At 43.4% G+C, this 17,364-nt stretch overlaps 1 protein-coding gene across 3 annotated transcripts in view; it reads right to left on the bottom strand.

Annotated features, from left to right (window-relative positions):
- Positions 1–1,172: 1,172 nt before the first annotated feature.
- Positions 1,173–17,364, bottom strand: part of cyth1b (cytohesin 1b) — a 270,470-nt gene continuing 254,278 nt past the window's right edge. For all 3 annotated transcript variants that reach the window (XM_070857776.1, XM_070857774.1, XM_070857775.1), the window contains exons 11-13: positions 9,130–9,201; positions 4,542–4,696; positions 1,173–2,425 (exon numbers count right to left, since the gene is read on the bottom strand). In XM_070857776.1, coding sequence (XP_070713877.1) covers positions 2,347–2,425; positions 4,542–4,696; positions 9,130–9,201 — 306 coding nt within the window. In that variant the 3' untranslated portion in view covers positions 1,173–2,346. The remainder of the gene's footprint in view (positions 2,426–4,541; positions 4,697–9,129; positions 9,202–17,364) is intronic.

Below are 17,364 nucleotides of genomic sequence, written 5' to 3'. Positions count from 1 at the left end.
CAGCACTCACCCTACGAGCCGGCAACTTGTTCCATAGTTCTACTATCCTCTGGAAAAAGAAGAACTGCCTAACATCTAACATAGCCCTACCCATATATAATTTATACAGCATGACCCCTGGTTTTCTCCAAACTATCAAATTGAAATAATTTATTAATCGGAACACAATCTAGTTCTTTAACTAATTTATATATCTTTATCAAATCACCCCAAAATCTGCGCTTCTCTACAATGAATAGACCAAGCATTTTAAGCCAACCTGAATAACTAAGATTGTTTAAGTTGGAATCATTCTTGTAGCTCTGCTCTGAAACTTTTCCAAAGCCTCTTACAGCACCCATTGTATGAGCGGATCAAAACTAGATGCAGTATTCTAAATCTGGTCTAACCAAGGTCTTGTACAAGGACAAATAGTGTGCTATGTTTTGTATTGAATAGTCTTTATAATACAATTTAATACCCTATTTGCTTGGCTATGGCTTCTTTTTAGAGAATTATGAACTATCATCCCAAGACGCTTTTTTCTCAACCGTTCTGTTCCATATAAAGTTTAACTATACCTGGTGTTGGTTCGGCCCAAATGCTACCTAGGTTAATTACCATGTCAGAATTTGTCCCATTCCCTCAGTATATCTAAATCTGCTTGCAGAATTTGTTCTCCTTCACAGTCCTAACACTTGTAAATATTTTTGGACCATCGTGGAACTTGTGGGCCACAACACTTAAATCTAGGTAATTTGTGAAGATAGTAAAAATCAATGGCGCTCGCACTGTCTAAAATGTCAAGCCAGGAATAAAACTAAAGTAGCAACACAAACTAAAACCATGAAATAGCCAGATTATAGTTCAAGTATGTGGTACTTATTTTCCCACTTGGGAATTAAACCCCACTAACTCTTATTGACAATTTTTTCTCATTATTTCTAAATCTTTTTTTAAAAAGCTGACCTCCCCAATAGACATAATAAAAATCGCACTTAGAACTGTTAAATGCCTTATGTCTACATTTTCCATTTCTGAACTGGTCATAACAGTGTCTATTATTTTATTCTCAAAGTGAGCAATAAAAATCTGCAATAAGCTTTAACAAAATCACATTTTTAAATTTAAAAAAATATACACAGCAATTTGTTATGGGAAGCATTTGGTTCATTTTACAAATCATGTTTGAATTGGTAACACAATAATAACTTTTTAATGTTTACATATAACAGAACCAAACAAACAATTTCACATTGACAGTAATACAGAAATGTTAACCCTGTGACTCAGGAATTGGGTCTTCAGCTGATGAGAATAGGGATGTTTTCTGCAGGACTCCAAGCAGTGTAACAGTTAAAAGTACATTAAGTAGATCCCCAAGTTGGTTACACAGAATTTGATTTATTTGACCTGGTTTGTCAGTGATAGATTACAAGTATGAATGGCAAAGGATGAAAAATTACTGACACCAATTTATCATCACATCTTAAAACCAATTGAACAAATACAAAATAATCCAAAAGGAAATCTATACATTAAGTATATACAGCTCTGATAAATAGACTAATACTGCTTAGTCATCTCTTTTTTTCTGCAATTGTCTACCAGTGCATTGAAAAATGGAAAACAACATGAAAAAGTAAAACATCTATAAACAAAAAGTTTCAATTAAAAAATTAAGTCAAAATGTATCATCTGATGGACAGACAATTCTTTTTGCACAATATTCTCAGTAATAATGTGGCTGGCTTCTTTCCAGGAGTGTCTTCATTTTCCAATTCCCATGTCACCACACCTCTCTCTTCATCAAACTGGACTGATTGGACACCCCCATTTTCCCAACACATCATCAATCATAGTCACAGTACCCAACACCAATCAAGCTTTCCATTGGCACTTGAAACAATAAAACTCTGACCTCACCAACTTTCAAAGATGGCCGTTTTCCATGGCTTTCTACTTATTTCACGAGAGCTGACATGGATTTTCAGTGATGACAGTCCTTTGTATATGGCTGATAGAATCATAGGCCCCTTGCAACAAAAAATGTTAAATCAAGAGATTCTTGATAAGAAATATAAAGCTTTGAGGAGGTAAGGTAGCGGCCCTGGACTCCACAAACAGACCAGCTGTGTAGAGGGAAATATTGAGAGATTGCTGAGTAAAAACTATTTCCTCATTAGTTGAGGAGCAGGCAACAGAAGGTCAGAAGAGCCTTCTAACTTTCAGCACTTCTCTCCAGCACAAGCACATAGCCAGCCCCAGAATGCACTGTGGTTATTGACACTTGAAAACAGACCTCCTTAGGTCATATGGCCAATGTTAGAAAGATATTTGACTCAAGCTGCATGAAATGCCATCATCTTAATGCTTCTTAGTTGAGGAAACTTTCTTCTTTCTTGCTGCCAGCATTTCATAAAAAGGGTCTCTGCTGATTGCAGCCCTGTAAGTAAAACAAAATGTATGGCAAAAGAATTAAATAAAGATAATCTAAACAACACTTTGAATATAAATGCTACAATTATAACCTAAACAATTCAATCCTCTGACTTCATTCTTCAACAATTATGGCCATTGTTGGTTTAAACAGTCAACAGTTACCACTTCATTGGTGCTGTCTGACAGGACACTGTGGTCTGTGCTCCAATCAATTTGGATGAGGACACAAAAGGATAATGGGACAGCAGAGCTTGGGGCAAGATGAGGAACCAGGAGGTGCAGGGCAAAGGTCGACTGTGCTAACAGAGCTATTTAGGAATGTAGATCTTACATTCAACATTCAAAAGAAAAACATTGGAACACATAGGGGTTGAATTTATGCAAGGATTTTTCAGCCCAGTTACCGTAACTTCAGCAGAAGAGCCACAGAAAGCCCATAAAAACGATGTAAAAGATGTTTACACGGCTTTACAACAAAGTTGTAGTGGACGTAGCAGAGAACCTTTGTGAAAAGTTCATCCCCATCGTCTGTTGAGCAATCAATTGCCTCCAAACATATTGAAGTGGACAATGACACAATGGCATGACTAGGCTGAACAATGGTTATGTGCAGTGCAGTCTGTCACTGAACATGAAGCAGAACCAGTGGAAATGACAGTGGCAACCTCAGTAACATATAGCCATAGGAACATTTATCATGAATACTCTCATTGCTATTAAACTCTATGAAAAAGTTGTAGTTGGCTTCAATTCCCTTGGAGAATGGTTACAAACAATTATGAGGATTAGGATAACTCCTAGATGCTTCGTATTCTGTGCATATACAGGTCAGTGGCAAGTGCAGAGAAGCAAAGAAGCACCCAATTGCAACTCATCTCAGCAACAGTTCTATGCCATCACACAGCCCTGCACAAGCAGCTGCAGGCATCACCTTCCAAAACAATGAGCCAGCAAAGGAGATCCCAGGTACAGATACAATAGCAGCCCTTCTGTATCCCATCCAACTCACCAGTTGCATGAGCAAGTCACCCAGCACCAAGATAGATTGAAACTCAAATCATTTTAATTCAATAATTCAGCCTGTGCTGTATGTGTTTAATATTTTTTACTATTGTGATTGTCTTATGAGTTGTGAACTTCTGCAAAATGTGAGTGCAATTTTCCTAATCCTAAATATTCCTCTGCTTCCTCAGCTAGGTGAAGCCAAGGTGCTCCTAAGCTCTGTATGTTCCTTTCCTCTTGTGGTAAGAGATATCCAGCAATGGCTGACGTACCCATGCTCTGGGGCTGAAAACTTTGCAGTAGTCTTCACTTCTGTCAGTGCCATGATGATGCTTCAAAATCTTGCCCTTCATTCAGCTGAGTATTGCTAGGTATGATATAGGGTTTAGGACTGACTTTGCATTTATATTCCCCAACGCCTGTTTAATTCTTCACAAGACAGATCTATAAGATGAACAAAGCTGCTTTTTTAATTTTTCACATTTTTTCCTCCAAAGTTTTGTTTTTGTGTTCATCAAGATGCAGGATGTTAGTAATGAGAAATTGAACTCTTTCTATTTCAGGTATCCAGTATCAGCACCAATCTCTCAAGTGAGATATTGCACAGCCAGACGGAAAGTAAAGCTCCCTCTGCCCCAACAATATGCCTCAGCCCCAACCTCAGAAGAGCATCCTTATTGCACCAATGCAATATTTTTTCCATTTCCCACGTCAGCCATCCGGAGGCCTTTCTGAGTGAGCTTGCTAATTGAAAGAACTAGGTGGTGCAGTGGACTGGACACTGGTCTTTTATCTCTTGGGCCTGGATTCAAATCCAACCCAGATTGAAGGAATGCAAGTCTCCTCTGTCTGCTAGCTGCAAAATAAGTTTGGGCAGTCTCAATAAAGTTCCTGGCAAGCAAGGGCATACAGCACAAAAAACTCACAAATTTGCAAATAATGTTTACTCTATCTTCAGATAGAAGCAATCCTCAGAACACCAATGGACAAATAGTCCATTAGCAGTTTCTACAGACATTATACCCCCCCCTTTCCACAAGTCCAATGTTTTGTACATATAGGAGAAGTTGCATTGTCAGTTGCTATAGTTTGAATGATATGTATAATTATTTGCTCACTTGATGCACTTTATCCATTCATCTTTCTCCTCTGGAGTTGGTGCAGATATCCTGTAAACTGTATGACTTCCTTCTACCACTCGCCCGTCAGCCTCAGTCTTGCAGGCCTTAATAAACTGGTCTTTGTTATATGGAATGTAGAGCTCAAAGCAATTCTGAAATTTAAAAAATAACAATTATAAACCATTACTATGGGCCCAAGTTTCCACATGATTTGCGCCTGATTTTTAGGAGCATCTGGTGGAGAACAGACTATCTTAGAAATCGCAATTCTCCACATTTTTTTTTCTGCAGTTCTAGTCAGGTAGAACAGTTCTAATTTGGAACAGAATTTTTTCTTCAAAAGGGGGCGTGTCCGGCCACTGACGCCTGATTTCAAAGTTTCCACAGTGAAAACGTACTCCAAACTAAGTTAGAATGGAGCAAGTGAAGATTTTTGAAGAACTGAAAAAACCTGTTCGACACATTAAAAAATCAGGCGCAGGTTACAAATTAGGCGTCCAGAACGAGGTGGGGGAGAGGTGGGGGGGGAAGGGAAGTCATTAAATTCTACAATAAATCCTTATTTATACTTCTACAAATATTATACAAATAAATCCAACCAAAATAAACATTTATAAGCAAAGAAAAGATTAAATAAACCATCTTCCTACCTGTGTGAAAGTGCTTCAGGCACAGAGAATGCTGCAGTCAGCCTGAGGCGCCCGTTCTTCCCGCTGGGGAGGGGGGGGGAAGGTGGAGGCGCCCGTTCTTTCCCGCGGGCGGGGGGGGGTAGGAGGCGCCAGTTCTTTCCCGCGGGGGGGGGGGGGGGGGGGGGAGGCGCCCGTTCTTAGAAACATATAGAAACATAGAAAATAGGTGCAGGAGCAGGCCATTCAGCCCTTCTAGCCTGCACCGCCATTCAATGAGTTCATGGCTGAACATGAAACTTCAGTACCCCCTTCCTGCTTTCTCGCCATACCCCTTGATCCCCCGAGTAGTAAGGACTTCATCTAACTCCCTTTTGAATATATTTAGTGAATTGGCCTCAACTACTTTCTGTGGTAGAGAATTCCACAGGTTCACCACTCTCTGGGTGAAGAAGTTTCTCCTCATCTCGGTCCTAAATGGCTTACCCCTTATCCTTAGACTGTGACCCCTGGTTCTGGACTTCCCCAACATTGGGAACATTCTTCCTGCATCCAACCTGTCCAAACCCGTCAGAATTTTAAACGTTTCTATGAGGTCCCCTCTCATTCTTCTGAACTCCAGTGAATACAAGCCCAGTTGATCCAGTCTTTCTTGATAGGTCAGTCCCACCAACCCGGGAATCAGTCTGGTGAATCTTCGCTGCACTCCCTCAATAGCTTCCTGCGGGGGGGGAAGGAGGGGAGAGGAGGCGCCCGTTCTTTCCCGCGGGGGGGGGGGGGGGGGGCGGGGGAGGAGGCGCCCGTTCTTCCCGCGGAGAGGGGGGGGAAGGAGGCACCCTTTCTTTCCCGCAAGGGGGGGGGGGAGGAGACAGTGAGAAGGCTGCAAGTGCTAATGTGCTTTTATTAAAAAAATGTTCAAAAATTAAACAGCTACAAAGAACTACAAAAATGGCCGAGTGCCAATGTTTTTTTTCACACTGAGCATGCGCGAACGCTCCAACGCGCACGCGCAGCATTGCCGGCAGGAAAAAAACTAATTTAAATAGTACCTGCCCCCTCCCACTTACAAAATCGGTGCGAGTGTAGGCTCCGCCCCCCTGGGCGCCGCGCCAGGCAGACAAGGAGCTGCAGAACGCTCCAGAATCGTGATTTTTTTTTTAGCCGCCGTTTTAGGCGCGAAAAACAGGCGCCCAGCTTGGAGGGGCGCCCGTTTTTTATCGTGTGGAAACTTGGGCCCTAAGAAACTGCAGAACCAACAAATCTGCTTGTAATGTATGACATTGTTGTACTATTTGAAAAAGATTCACTATTATTTTCTAGCTTACTGAAATATGCTTTGAATTGTAATAATCAACTATAATTCAAACAACCTATAATCATTGTGATAAAGATTGTTTGGTCAAAAAGATAACTTATTGTGCTTTTCACAGATGCTGACTGACCTGCCTTGTGTTTCCACCACTCTCTGGTTTTGTTTCAGATTTTGGTTTTTATTCTATAATCATCAGTAGTTTTATGCTTTTATTATGCATTTCTCAATAAGGGTGCAGAATTAATTCAGATATCAACTGTAACTGAGACATATTCACTGCTTTCCTCCATCAGCCTCTCTACCGAGCATCTTCTTACCCTCTCGCTCCTCTGAGTTCACTGCCCTCCTTTCCTCCCTTAATCTCTTCCTCCATATAAACCATATTCACAATCAACCAATTGACCTTCCCATCTCATGTGGCCTCGCTACTCCCATCGTGTCAATCAGAGATAAGGCCATCTCTGAACGTTTCTTTGTATCGTTTTCCACCCACATCTCCCTTCCCCCACCCAACCCTATTTCCTTCTGTGTCCGCCCCTGGAAAAAGCTCTCTCCCAATTCAATGACAACTGCACTTTCAGAATTCCAACTGTCCAGCCTTTGGCCATCCATTCACCACAACATTTCTGCAGCTACCCATGGGCTCACCTCCACCAAGTCCCCATTAAAACAATTACTCCCTCACCCTGGTCAGGCCCTCATCGGCGCGCCTTTCCTTCCAAGTACGCAGACTTGAATGTGTATGGTGGGAAACTGGTTTAGCCATTCAGCGCCAGATCTTGCTGGACCTCATAAAGCATTATCAGTTTCCGCTCTCCTCTGCCAAAACTGCACATTGTTCCACGATCATTCTGGAATGCAAAGGTAACACCTGGCTTCTTCTCTCTACTGCAAACCGTCTTCTTAAACCTCTCTCCCTTGCCTCTTCCACCCTTACCTCCAACAAGTGTGAGGAGCTCATGGACTGTCAGTAAGATTGAGACCATTTATTCAGCTGCCTCTGTGGTTTCCCTCCCTTCCTCTAGCCGACCAGGCCAAATTTCCTCTAAGGTTCCCCCCTGCCCTGGCCCTGAATCCGCATCTTTCTCTATTTTTTTCTAATTGCAGGTCGGAGCTTGAGAGTGCCGCTTAGGGATGAAGAGAGAAAGAGAGCAATCACATGAGTACAGCACTTGGGTGGGGATGAGAGGGGAAGAGTCAGCTGTTTGGAGCTGTGTCAACCTTTTTAAAGCTGCCTGTCAACATTTTCTAGTTTGACAAGTATGTTAACTTGATCTATATTTGTGTTAGCAATATAGCCAATGATTTGGGCCAGTATAGAAATTCAAAAACTTAACTATCTTTAAGTTATCACCTTAGTAGCCTGGTGTTCCAGCAACAGTACCTTCTTCAGCCCTAGGATTGCCTGGCACTCAAATTCACCAACTATAATTGTGAGTGACACAAACTCTTCGACTACAATTGTGAGTGACACAAACTCTTGGCCAGGATTTTAGAGCTGTTTGGGACACTCCATATACAAGTTAAACAAAGGTTTAAAAAAAAAAATTGGAGTGGCATTAGTATTTTTTAAGTTTTAAAATAAAAATTATGCTATATTTCAAAGATAACTTTGCAAATCTACTTTACCTTCAAGCAAACAATACTTTCTATCATTGCTCTAATCATCTAAAATTATGTGCTGAAAATGGCAGTCGTCTTCAATGCCATGACTACAGTCAAATCCATTGACTTAATCTGATCAAATCCATGTGCTTTGATGTTTATAATTCCAGCTCTCAGCAGCATGGTTCCATGGACATAATTTTTGTTTTGTGTCCACACTGAATCTTCTTTGTGTGGGGAAGGGGAGTCAAGATTATAGTGATTGTTTTGTCTTATTACAAGTGCCAGTCAACCAGATAACCAGTGGCAGTAATCATAGAGGCTTAAACCTTGAACACTGATCGAGATTTCAATGGAAACAAACTACTTTGTGAAGAATGGTGACTTCTCCCTTTCAAGGGGGGAACTTAAAAAAAAACTGCACTTTCTCATTCCATATATGCTATTGAAAGATTTTTTTTTAAAGACGGAGTGGCGGGGGGGGGGGGGGGGGGGGGGGGGGGGAGGGGGGAGGAATTGTGCTCTGCCCCGATTCGGCAGAATTATTCGAACCGCCCGGCGGGAGTCGGAGGGAAAAGTCGGAAAATCCGGCTCTTTAACTCTGACACCGTCTCCCAGCGCTTTGGGACCCGTTTGAGGGGTCACCGCGGGCGGTAAGAGTTCTGCACACAGCCAACAAGAGGTCAGTGCGGTGGGCGGGTCAGAAAGTCGGGGTGTGGCGGAATCCCGTTTCTGCCGCCCCCAGCCCAGGGGCAATTGCAGATGGGTCGCATCCTCCGCCTGCCGCCGGTCAGTAAGGCCTTACCACTCCATGGTAACGGGCCTTACAAAAAGGGGCAATTTCGGCCCCAATTTCTTTCCTACAGTATTGGCCGTGTTTTGCTTACATCTCAGATCCTCTAAACATTCCACACAGATTTGCTTCTGTCGAACACTGACACATCAGAGAATACTTTGTAGAAATAACATAGAAATCTGATGCAGTTAAAATATGGACAACAAAAAATATTATTTCTAATGTTAGAATTTCTGATTAACTCACTGGCTTTTTCGAGTCCTCTACTTCTCGGATGCTGAGATTTTCAAGTGGAATAATTCCTCTGGGTTCTTTGTCCTGTGATAGAAGTATTCATGCATGAATTTTAAACCAAAATTCATGAATACATAACTTTCATACATTATTAATGCAACTAATTTTTGAGGATAAATAAAATTTCTTGCATCTTTAAGATGAAAAAATAATAATGGTGAACCTTTTGACAGTCTGAGTATTCCAAACGACAAATCATGGGGCATGTTGTTGCTGGGCTGCTATATTCCTCCTTGCGACATGGTCAGAGGCCTGGAAGGAGGCCCCCACTCAACCTATTAGCTGCAAGAGGGTCTGGTCCATTGAGGTGTGTACAGGGAGGGAAAATATATTTTATATCCACTGATAACACAAGATATCTCTGGTGCCCCCATTAAACTATAATCTGCCAAATGTTCAGGAAACTTTCAAACAAAATGGCTTACACGAACAAAAGAAGCACATCCTCCCTTAAACAAGCACTCAAACACGGCAGAGAACTTGAGAAAAGGTCTTTCAATGATGTCTCAACAAAGTTCTAACCACTCCAAGGGTAACAGCTACTGATAACACTATAAAAGATAAAACTACTTCAGTAATTCAGCGCGATAAAACTAACAACCCAAGCTAATTTCAAGACATCATCAGCATCGTGTTACTTTCAGCCAGAGGCTCTGGTCTAATGCAAGACCAAATTTCAAATATTATGTCTCGCTTTTACCATGGACAGTAAGGCTCACTGCCGGAGTTGGTAAGCACAATAGGATTTTTCAAGGCTAACAACTTGGTTCCTTCTGTTACATGCAGTCCGAAGATTTTATAGTTTGCAGCATTCATATCAGCCATTATGGGTTCATAGATCAAATGAGATCCTCTTTATCAATGCACTTTGACCAGATTCTCCCAGTACCTATCATCCTAGCTCAAATACTCTACTCAATGCTGGTCAAGGTTGACAACCAGACATCAAAATCTAAGCTGGAAGCAAAAAGTCATGGCAAGCATTTGGGAATGAATATTTGGGCTGAATGTGATCACCATTTCCACCTGGTTTCTCGGCGGTACTCCTATTTTTTTGTTGAAAACCGCCCGGTCCAAGTTTCGTCAAAGTGTTACGCCGGCGGTTTCGAAATACCGCTGGGGAACAGACTGCCGGCGTGGAAGACTGAAAGAACTGCCACCACCCGAGTTTGATGGTAGCGGTGTTCCGTAGCTGAGGGAGAACAAAACACCCACAAGAAACCAGCTGGAGCAGCCTTCTGATGAACAGTAGGTAAGAAACCCTGCAAAAAAAGGTAAGTGAAAGTTCTTTTTTAAAAATTCTTTTGCAGTGATTCAGTGCAGAAGGGTCCTGTGAATGTTTTCCAATTTTTGTTTTTTTGAAAAATATTTTTCCCCCCTCCCTAGGCCCAACTCGCAGCCTCAGCCTAAATTTTGAGTAAGTATCGCCCAATTTGACCAGGATCACGTTTTCCGCCGAGAATCCGCTTTTAAGACCGATTTTTCCTGACGGGCGGAATTCTTTTCATTTTTTGATCAATTTTCCGCCAGCCTTAATTTAATAACATTAGCGTTTTTTTGGGCGGCAATCCGGCAGTGGCGGATTTTGATCACATTCTAGCCCATGATGTTTTAAAACAAAAGGGGAGATTTCAACCGGGGCTATAAGGAGGGAGGAACTTAATACCATCACTATCATTAAAGAAGTAGTACTCGGTAAAATAATGGGACTAAAGGCAGACAAGTCCCCTGGACCTGATGGCTTACATCCTCAGGTCTTAAAAGAAGTGGCTGCGGAGATAGTGCATGCATTGATTGTGATCTACCAAAATTCCCTGGATTCTGGGGCGGTCCCAGCGGATTGGAAAACCACAAATGTGACGCACCTATTTAAAAAAGGAGACAGACAAAAAGCAGGAAACTTATAGACCAGTTAGCCTAACATCTGTCATTGGGAAAATGCTGAAGTCCATTATTAAGGAAGCAGCATGGGACATTTATGAAAGGGAAATCATGTTTGAGAAATTTGCTGGGGTTCTTTGAGGATGTAATGCGCAGAGTGGATAAAGGGGAACCAGTGGATGTGGTGTATTTGGATTTCCAGAAAGCATTCGATAAGGTGTCACATAAAAGGTTACTGCACAAGATAAAAGTTCATGGGGTTGGGGGTAATATATTAGCATGGATAGAGGTTTAGCTAACTAACATAAAACAGAGAGTCGGAATAAATGGGTCATTTTCTGGTTGGCAAACTGCGGTGCCGCAGGGATCGGTGCTGGGTCCTCAACTATTTACAATCTATATTAATGACTTGGATGAAGGGACCGAGTGTAATGTAGACAAGTTTGCTGATGATATAAAGATGGGTGGGAAAGGAAATTGTGAGGAGGACACAAAAAATCTGCAAAGGGGTATAGACAGGCTAAGTGAGTGGGCAGAAATTTGGCAAATGGAGTACAATTTGGGAAAATGTGAGGTTATCCACTTTGGCAGAGAAAATTGAAAAGCAAATTATAATTCAAATGGAGAAAAATTGGAAAGCGCTGCAGTACAGAGAGGCCTGAGGGTCCTTGTGCATGAAACACAAACAGTGAGTATGCAGGTACAGCAAGTAATCAGGAAGGCAAATGGAATGTTGGCCTTTATTGCAAGGGGGATGGAGTATAAAAGCAGAGAAGTCCTGCTACAACTGTACAGGGTATTGGTGAGGCCATACCTGGAGTACTGTGTACAGTTTTGGTCTCTGTATTGAAGGAAGGATATACTTGGCATTGGTGGCTGTTCAGAGAAGATTCACTAGGTTGTTTCCGGAGATGAGGGGGTTGACTTATGAAGATAGGTTGAGTCGGTTGGGCCTATACACATTGGAGTTCAGAAGAATGAGAGGTGATCTTATCGAAACAGATAAGATAATGAGGGGGCTCAACAAGGTGGATGCAGAGAAGATTTTTCCAATCATAGGGGAAACTAAAACTAGGGGACATAATCTCAGAATAAGGGGCCACCCATTTAAAACTGAGTTGAGGAGGAATTTCTTCTCTGAGGGGTGTAAATTTATGGAATTCTCTGCCCCAGAGAGCTGTGGGGGCTGGGTCATTGAATATATTTACGGTGGAGATAGACTGATTTTTGAGCAATAAGGGAATAAAGGGTTATGGGGAGCGGGCAGGGAAGTGGAGCTGAGTACATGATCAGATCAGCCATGATCTTATTGAATGGCGGAGCAGGCTCGAAGGACAAGGTGGCCTACTCCTGCTCCTATTTCTAATGTTCTTATGTTCAACCCTCATCATCATCATAGGCGGTCCCTCGAACAAGGATGACTTGCTTCCACATCAGTTCACAGATATTTCAATGAAGAACCCGATTTTCCAGGTCCTGAATTCCAATTGAACTGGTGGACGATGCCTGTGCGTGGATTTTTTTAACGTGTGGTGATGGTTGCACATCAGCCACCACACGGGCTTGACAGAGCTAGGCCTTTATCCAGTGGCAAGGGTTAACCAGGACGACTGGAGACCTGCTCTGCTGCACGGACGTAGTGTGTACACATATCACAGTGTGGGCTGGCCCATGTTGCTCCAGGGCCCACGGCAACATACATTCCTGGTGCCTTCTATCATAGAATTAAAAAAAAAACTTCACAGCAATTAATGATTAATTGCCCTAAACAATGGAGCCTACCGGGATTGTTGTTACTTATTATTTATCTGGGTTTTTTTTTTGGATGCGAAAAAAATTCTTACGTGATGGCACTAAATTGAAAAACATGAGAGCTTTTCTTTATACGCATCGAAAGAAATATCTTCCTTCCCTGTAAAGAGACAGTGAAGAATCAGAAATCAAATCAAGGCAAGTAGGCTACTCTTGTGTAACTTCCTGGTTCAACATCAACATTGCAAGAGACCAGAAAAATGCTGTTCCAGTGACCCAGTGAAGTTGAGTGCAGCACGGGGCTAGAAAATATGACATAAATTATTTATGGAAAAGAAAGAAAAAATAGTGTTTCAAACAAAACTAACTTATCTGAGAAATACTACATTACATGTACAGAGTGAAACAAAATGACATAGAATAACATACCATACCACACAGGATGCAGTGGCATCATGGTTATGTTACAGGACTAGTAATGCAGAGGCCTGGACTAATGATCTGGAGATGTGAATTCAAATCTCACCACGGCAGTTTGGGAATTTAAATTCAGTTAATTAAATAAAAAGCTAGTATCAGTAATGATGACCATGAAACTGCCGGATTGTCATAAAACCCATCTGATTCACTAATGCCCCTTAGGGAAGGAAATACTGCTGTCCTATATGTGACCCCAGAGCAATACGGTTGACTCTGAAATGGCCTAGCAAGGCATTCAGTTGTAACAAACCACTACAGAAAACAATAAGAATAAAATTGAACTGACCTCGGCACCGGCTTCGGACACGACAAGGGCACATAGCCCAGTCAACTCTGCCGCGTGCCACTCAGGAGCACCTGGAGATCTATGCCAAAATTGGGACAGCTGTCCCACAGACTAGTCAAGCAACAGCATGACATAATCATACTCACAGAAGCGGGCCTGTAAATGGGCCGGGTGACTTACCCACCGACATCTCGCTGCCTGGAACTTTAACCTGGTCATCTGAGAAGGTGGAAAGAATGCCCGCTTGAATCCAGCAGCGCCCTTTTTAAAATTATGCAGATTGGGGTACGATGATTTCATCAGGCCCCGACTGCAATTTAGCTAGTGGCTTGAGCAGAGAAGCCATTGTGTGTCTTCCTGCCGGATCACGATAGCAGGAAGAAAATCCAGGCCAGAAGAGGTCCAAACAGGTAGGTTTTTTAACTTTTTAATAATTGCTTATGGGGCTGGAGTAGCAGGAGTACTCCTCCAAACCCAACAAAAGTTTAGCTCACCTCTGCCCTGGGCATCTGCCCACCATCTAAAGCATGAGACCCTCCTGAAACTTCCTCCCCATGATTTACCTTGTTGCCGGCGAACGTGTCTTCAGTGCTGGCTGGTGGCCTCCTGAAATTCCAATCCTGTCCACTGGCCAGCTTCCGATTCCTGCCCTTTTTTGACCGGGGCCATACAGATGAGGCCTGTGTGTTAAAATCGCCTGGGCCACACACTGCCGAGGTCCGGGGGGTTTTGTTGCTTGCCTCAGCCCGAACCTGCCCAATTCCCACCCTGAGTTAAAATCAGGACTAAATTGCTTTTGCATAGGTTTGAAAAGTCATATGCTAAATCCACTTAGACAAAGAATTTATTTGCTAATGGCCCAGGTACTCAGATTAACCCGTTTCTGGAATGTTGTGGCCGACAGTTTATTTCAAACTAAGGCATTGAGGATCAATTGTCTCGTCCTAGGCCTATTAAGCCAGAATGGTCCTTATTCATTTTAAGATTTGCCACAACCCAACGGGACAGAAAGGGTAGCCAATTTTATTAACAGGTCGACTGGAAAATCACTGAATGGGAAGTAAGTCAGAGGGACAGGGCACCCACTTGCTGGGAACAAAGAGTGAAAAGGACAAAGGGACATTGTGGGCAGTTAGTCAGCCAACTAGGTCTGGGGGCAGATATTTGACTAGCAAGAAGAAACTTATTCATCCCAAGCCCTGGATTGTGAAAAACAAATTACCAAAATGAATTCCTTGGGGCTTCCCTGCATCTTCTGCCAAAGTTGTGGCAATCAGGAGAACCTCAATGGAAATTCAATCCCTAAGCATTCTGATATTTGGGTAGCATAAATATTACTGATCCATCCTGGGGTGGAGGGGTGAGTAAAGCTTAAAATACCGGAAATGCGGAGTTCAGCAGGACCTCACTAAGCCCTAAAAAACAGGGAATGAGACATTTTGTTTCATTTTCTCTTTATATAAGGCTCCCACAGTGCAATTGCGAGGCTGATATAAATTTAACTGCTGCAAGTGGGTTTCCCAGGGCTCGGGAAACCCAGCATCGAAATGGATCAAGAGCTGCCAGATCCAGAAGGTCCTTGTGGGCTAGGAGGAGCAGGAGTGCCCCGATCTGAAGAGTGCCCCGATCTGAAGCCTGCCCCGCGATCTGTCGCACCCCGCCCTCCCCCGCCAACTGATGCCTGACCCCTGACCCGACTTCGTCGACCCCCACACCAACTGATGCCTGACTCAGGATCGCCAATCCAACCTAACTGATGTCTGACTCTGGATAGCTGACCCTCATCCCAACTGTTACCTGATCCGCGATCGCCAGATACCAATGTTCCCTTTAAACTGAGCAACTGAACTGGAGGACCCGCGCAGCCGGCTCTTACATGGAAAAACCGCACATGCGCAGAATTTTGAATGGAACGTATTACCTAAAAAATTTTTTTTAGAGGGAACATTGCCGGGTACCAAACCCCATGAGTCTCCCAGCTGCGACCTCCTACCACTGGTTTTCCCCTCCGGCAATTGTCCAGCCTATCAATTTGGCTGGCGGCCGGGCAGAAAACAGAAGAAAAAAATTCCAAATGTAACGCCTAACTTCCTCGGCCTTGCTGGGTTCCCCCCGTTCTACCGTGCTCCCCGTTTATATCAGTGCCAAAGTTTTCATTATGTTTACATAGTGTTATCGGAAATAGGGTTTGTGGACTGGAAGTATTCGCCATATGCCAGATTTTATCTATTATAAATAGATCCTCATATAGCAGATCGATCAAGCCATTAATCATGGCAAATTTGATGATCCACTGATTTATAAGGAGTATTACACAATGTATTGCACAATGTTTTATTATGTTGCTAAGGTGAGGCCGTGTCCTATTAAGATCTTAAATTCTGGTTATTGTTTAAAGAAAACTTCAGGTCAGAGTTTAATTGTTTGGGGATGGAACTGTGGAGACTTGACCTGCTGATCAGTTTCAGGCTGCAGGATGGGGAATTACCAGAATTTAATTGACTAGCTTTCTGTTTTTTTTTTAAAAAGGATTGTTTTATAACTATAACTTGGAGCTAACGTTCGAGGTTTCAGTTCCAGGCTACTTATAATGATCATCATCAGGCAGCACGAGGCTTATTGGTCTACATCAATTCATCTGGTCAAGCTTGAAGAACATATACAAAATGTTGTCAGCTTGCCCTTTGATAGCAAAGAAACACTTTATGGGGGGAATTATAAACCCCCCCCCCCCCCTCCCCCAAGGCTGACCTCAACCCGCCCACTTTCAGTTTTAACCTCTGGTTCTTCTCCGATCTCAGACCCCATCCCCACGTCCCACTCCTCCCGATCTCAGACCCCATCCCCACGTCCCACCCCCTCCCAATCTCAGACCCCATCCCCACGTCCCACCCCCTCCCGATCTCGGTTCCCATCCCCACGTCCCACCCCCACCGATCTCAGACCCCATCCCCACATCCCACCCCTCCACGATCTCAGATTCACGCCCCCCCCACCCCATCCGATCTCAAACTCACCTTTCCGCCCTTCCAGATCTCAGACTCATCCCCCACAGTTCTCGATCTCAGACTCTCCCCCACCCCCACTGATCTCAGACAACACCACATCCACACTCCCCGGCCCACCCCCCCCCCCCCACCACACTCCCCCTATCTTAGACTCGCCTGCCCCTGCGTGCCCCCCCCCCCACTTCACTGATCTCAGAATACCCCCACCACTTCCGCTCTCAGACTCCTCAGCACTCCCCTCCCCTCCCGATTTGCAACTCTCCCTATCTCTGAATCTCCGTTTCCTCCCACCCTCCCCTGATCTCTGATTTCGCCACCCTGCAATCTCTTACTTTCCTGGCATCTGCTCCTCGGCTACTTTCCCACCTGACAGGTGATTGGCCTGTCCATCTGGCTGGCTGTTGGGCAGGAAACCTTCCAAAAAAAAATTAAAAGCTATCGTGCAGTTAAATTCTGCAGGAAATCCAGTCCGGAAATCCCTCCGCACCCTTCATAGCCCCGAGTGAATACCAGTGCTTATGAAGTTGAGAAGACTCTCTTTGAACACAAACGCAAACTGGGGCATGAACCCGAAACATACTTCTGTAAACTGCAAGATAAACCCAAACAGAAAACATCACAAGAGACAGATTCTTATTCGTAGCAGAGTTCAAGAAATAATGCACGAGATTCAGCCTTCAAACTCCATCAAACCAATGATATGAAAGTGCTCGCATGTCCTGATCCAATAGTGGATATGCTGGTGAAAGGGCACTTAATTTAGACTGGGCAGTCAATAGG

This window comes from Pristiophorus japonicus, chromosome 16 (genome assembly GCF_044704955.1).
Source record: "Pristiophorus japonicus isolate sPriJap1 chromosome 16, sPriJap1.hap1, whole genome shotgun sequence".
NCBI classification, from domain to species: domain Eukaryota; kingdom Metazoa; phylum Chordata; class Chondrichthyes; family Pristiophoridae; genus Pristiophorus; species Pristiophorus japonicus.
This window is presented reverse-complemented; position numbering and strand designations above follow the sequence as displayed.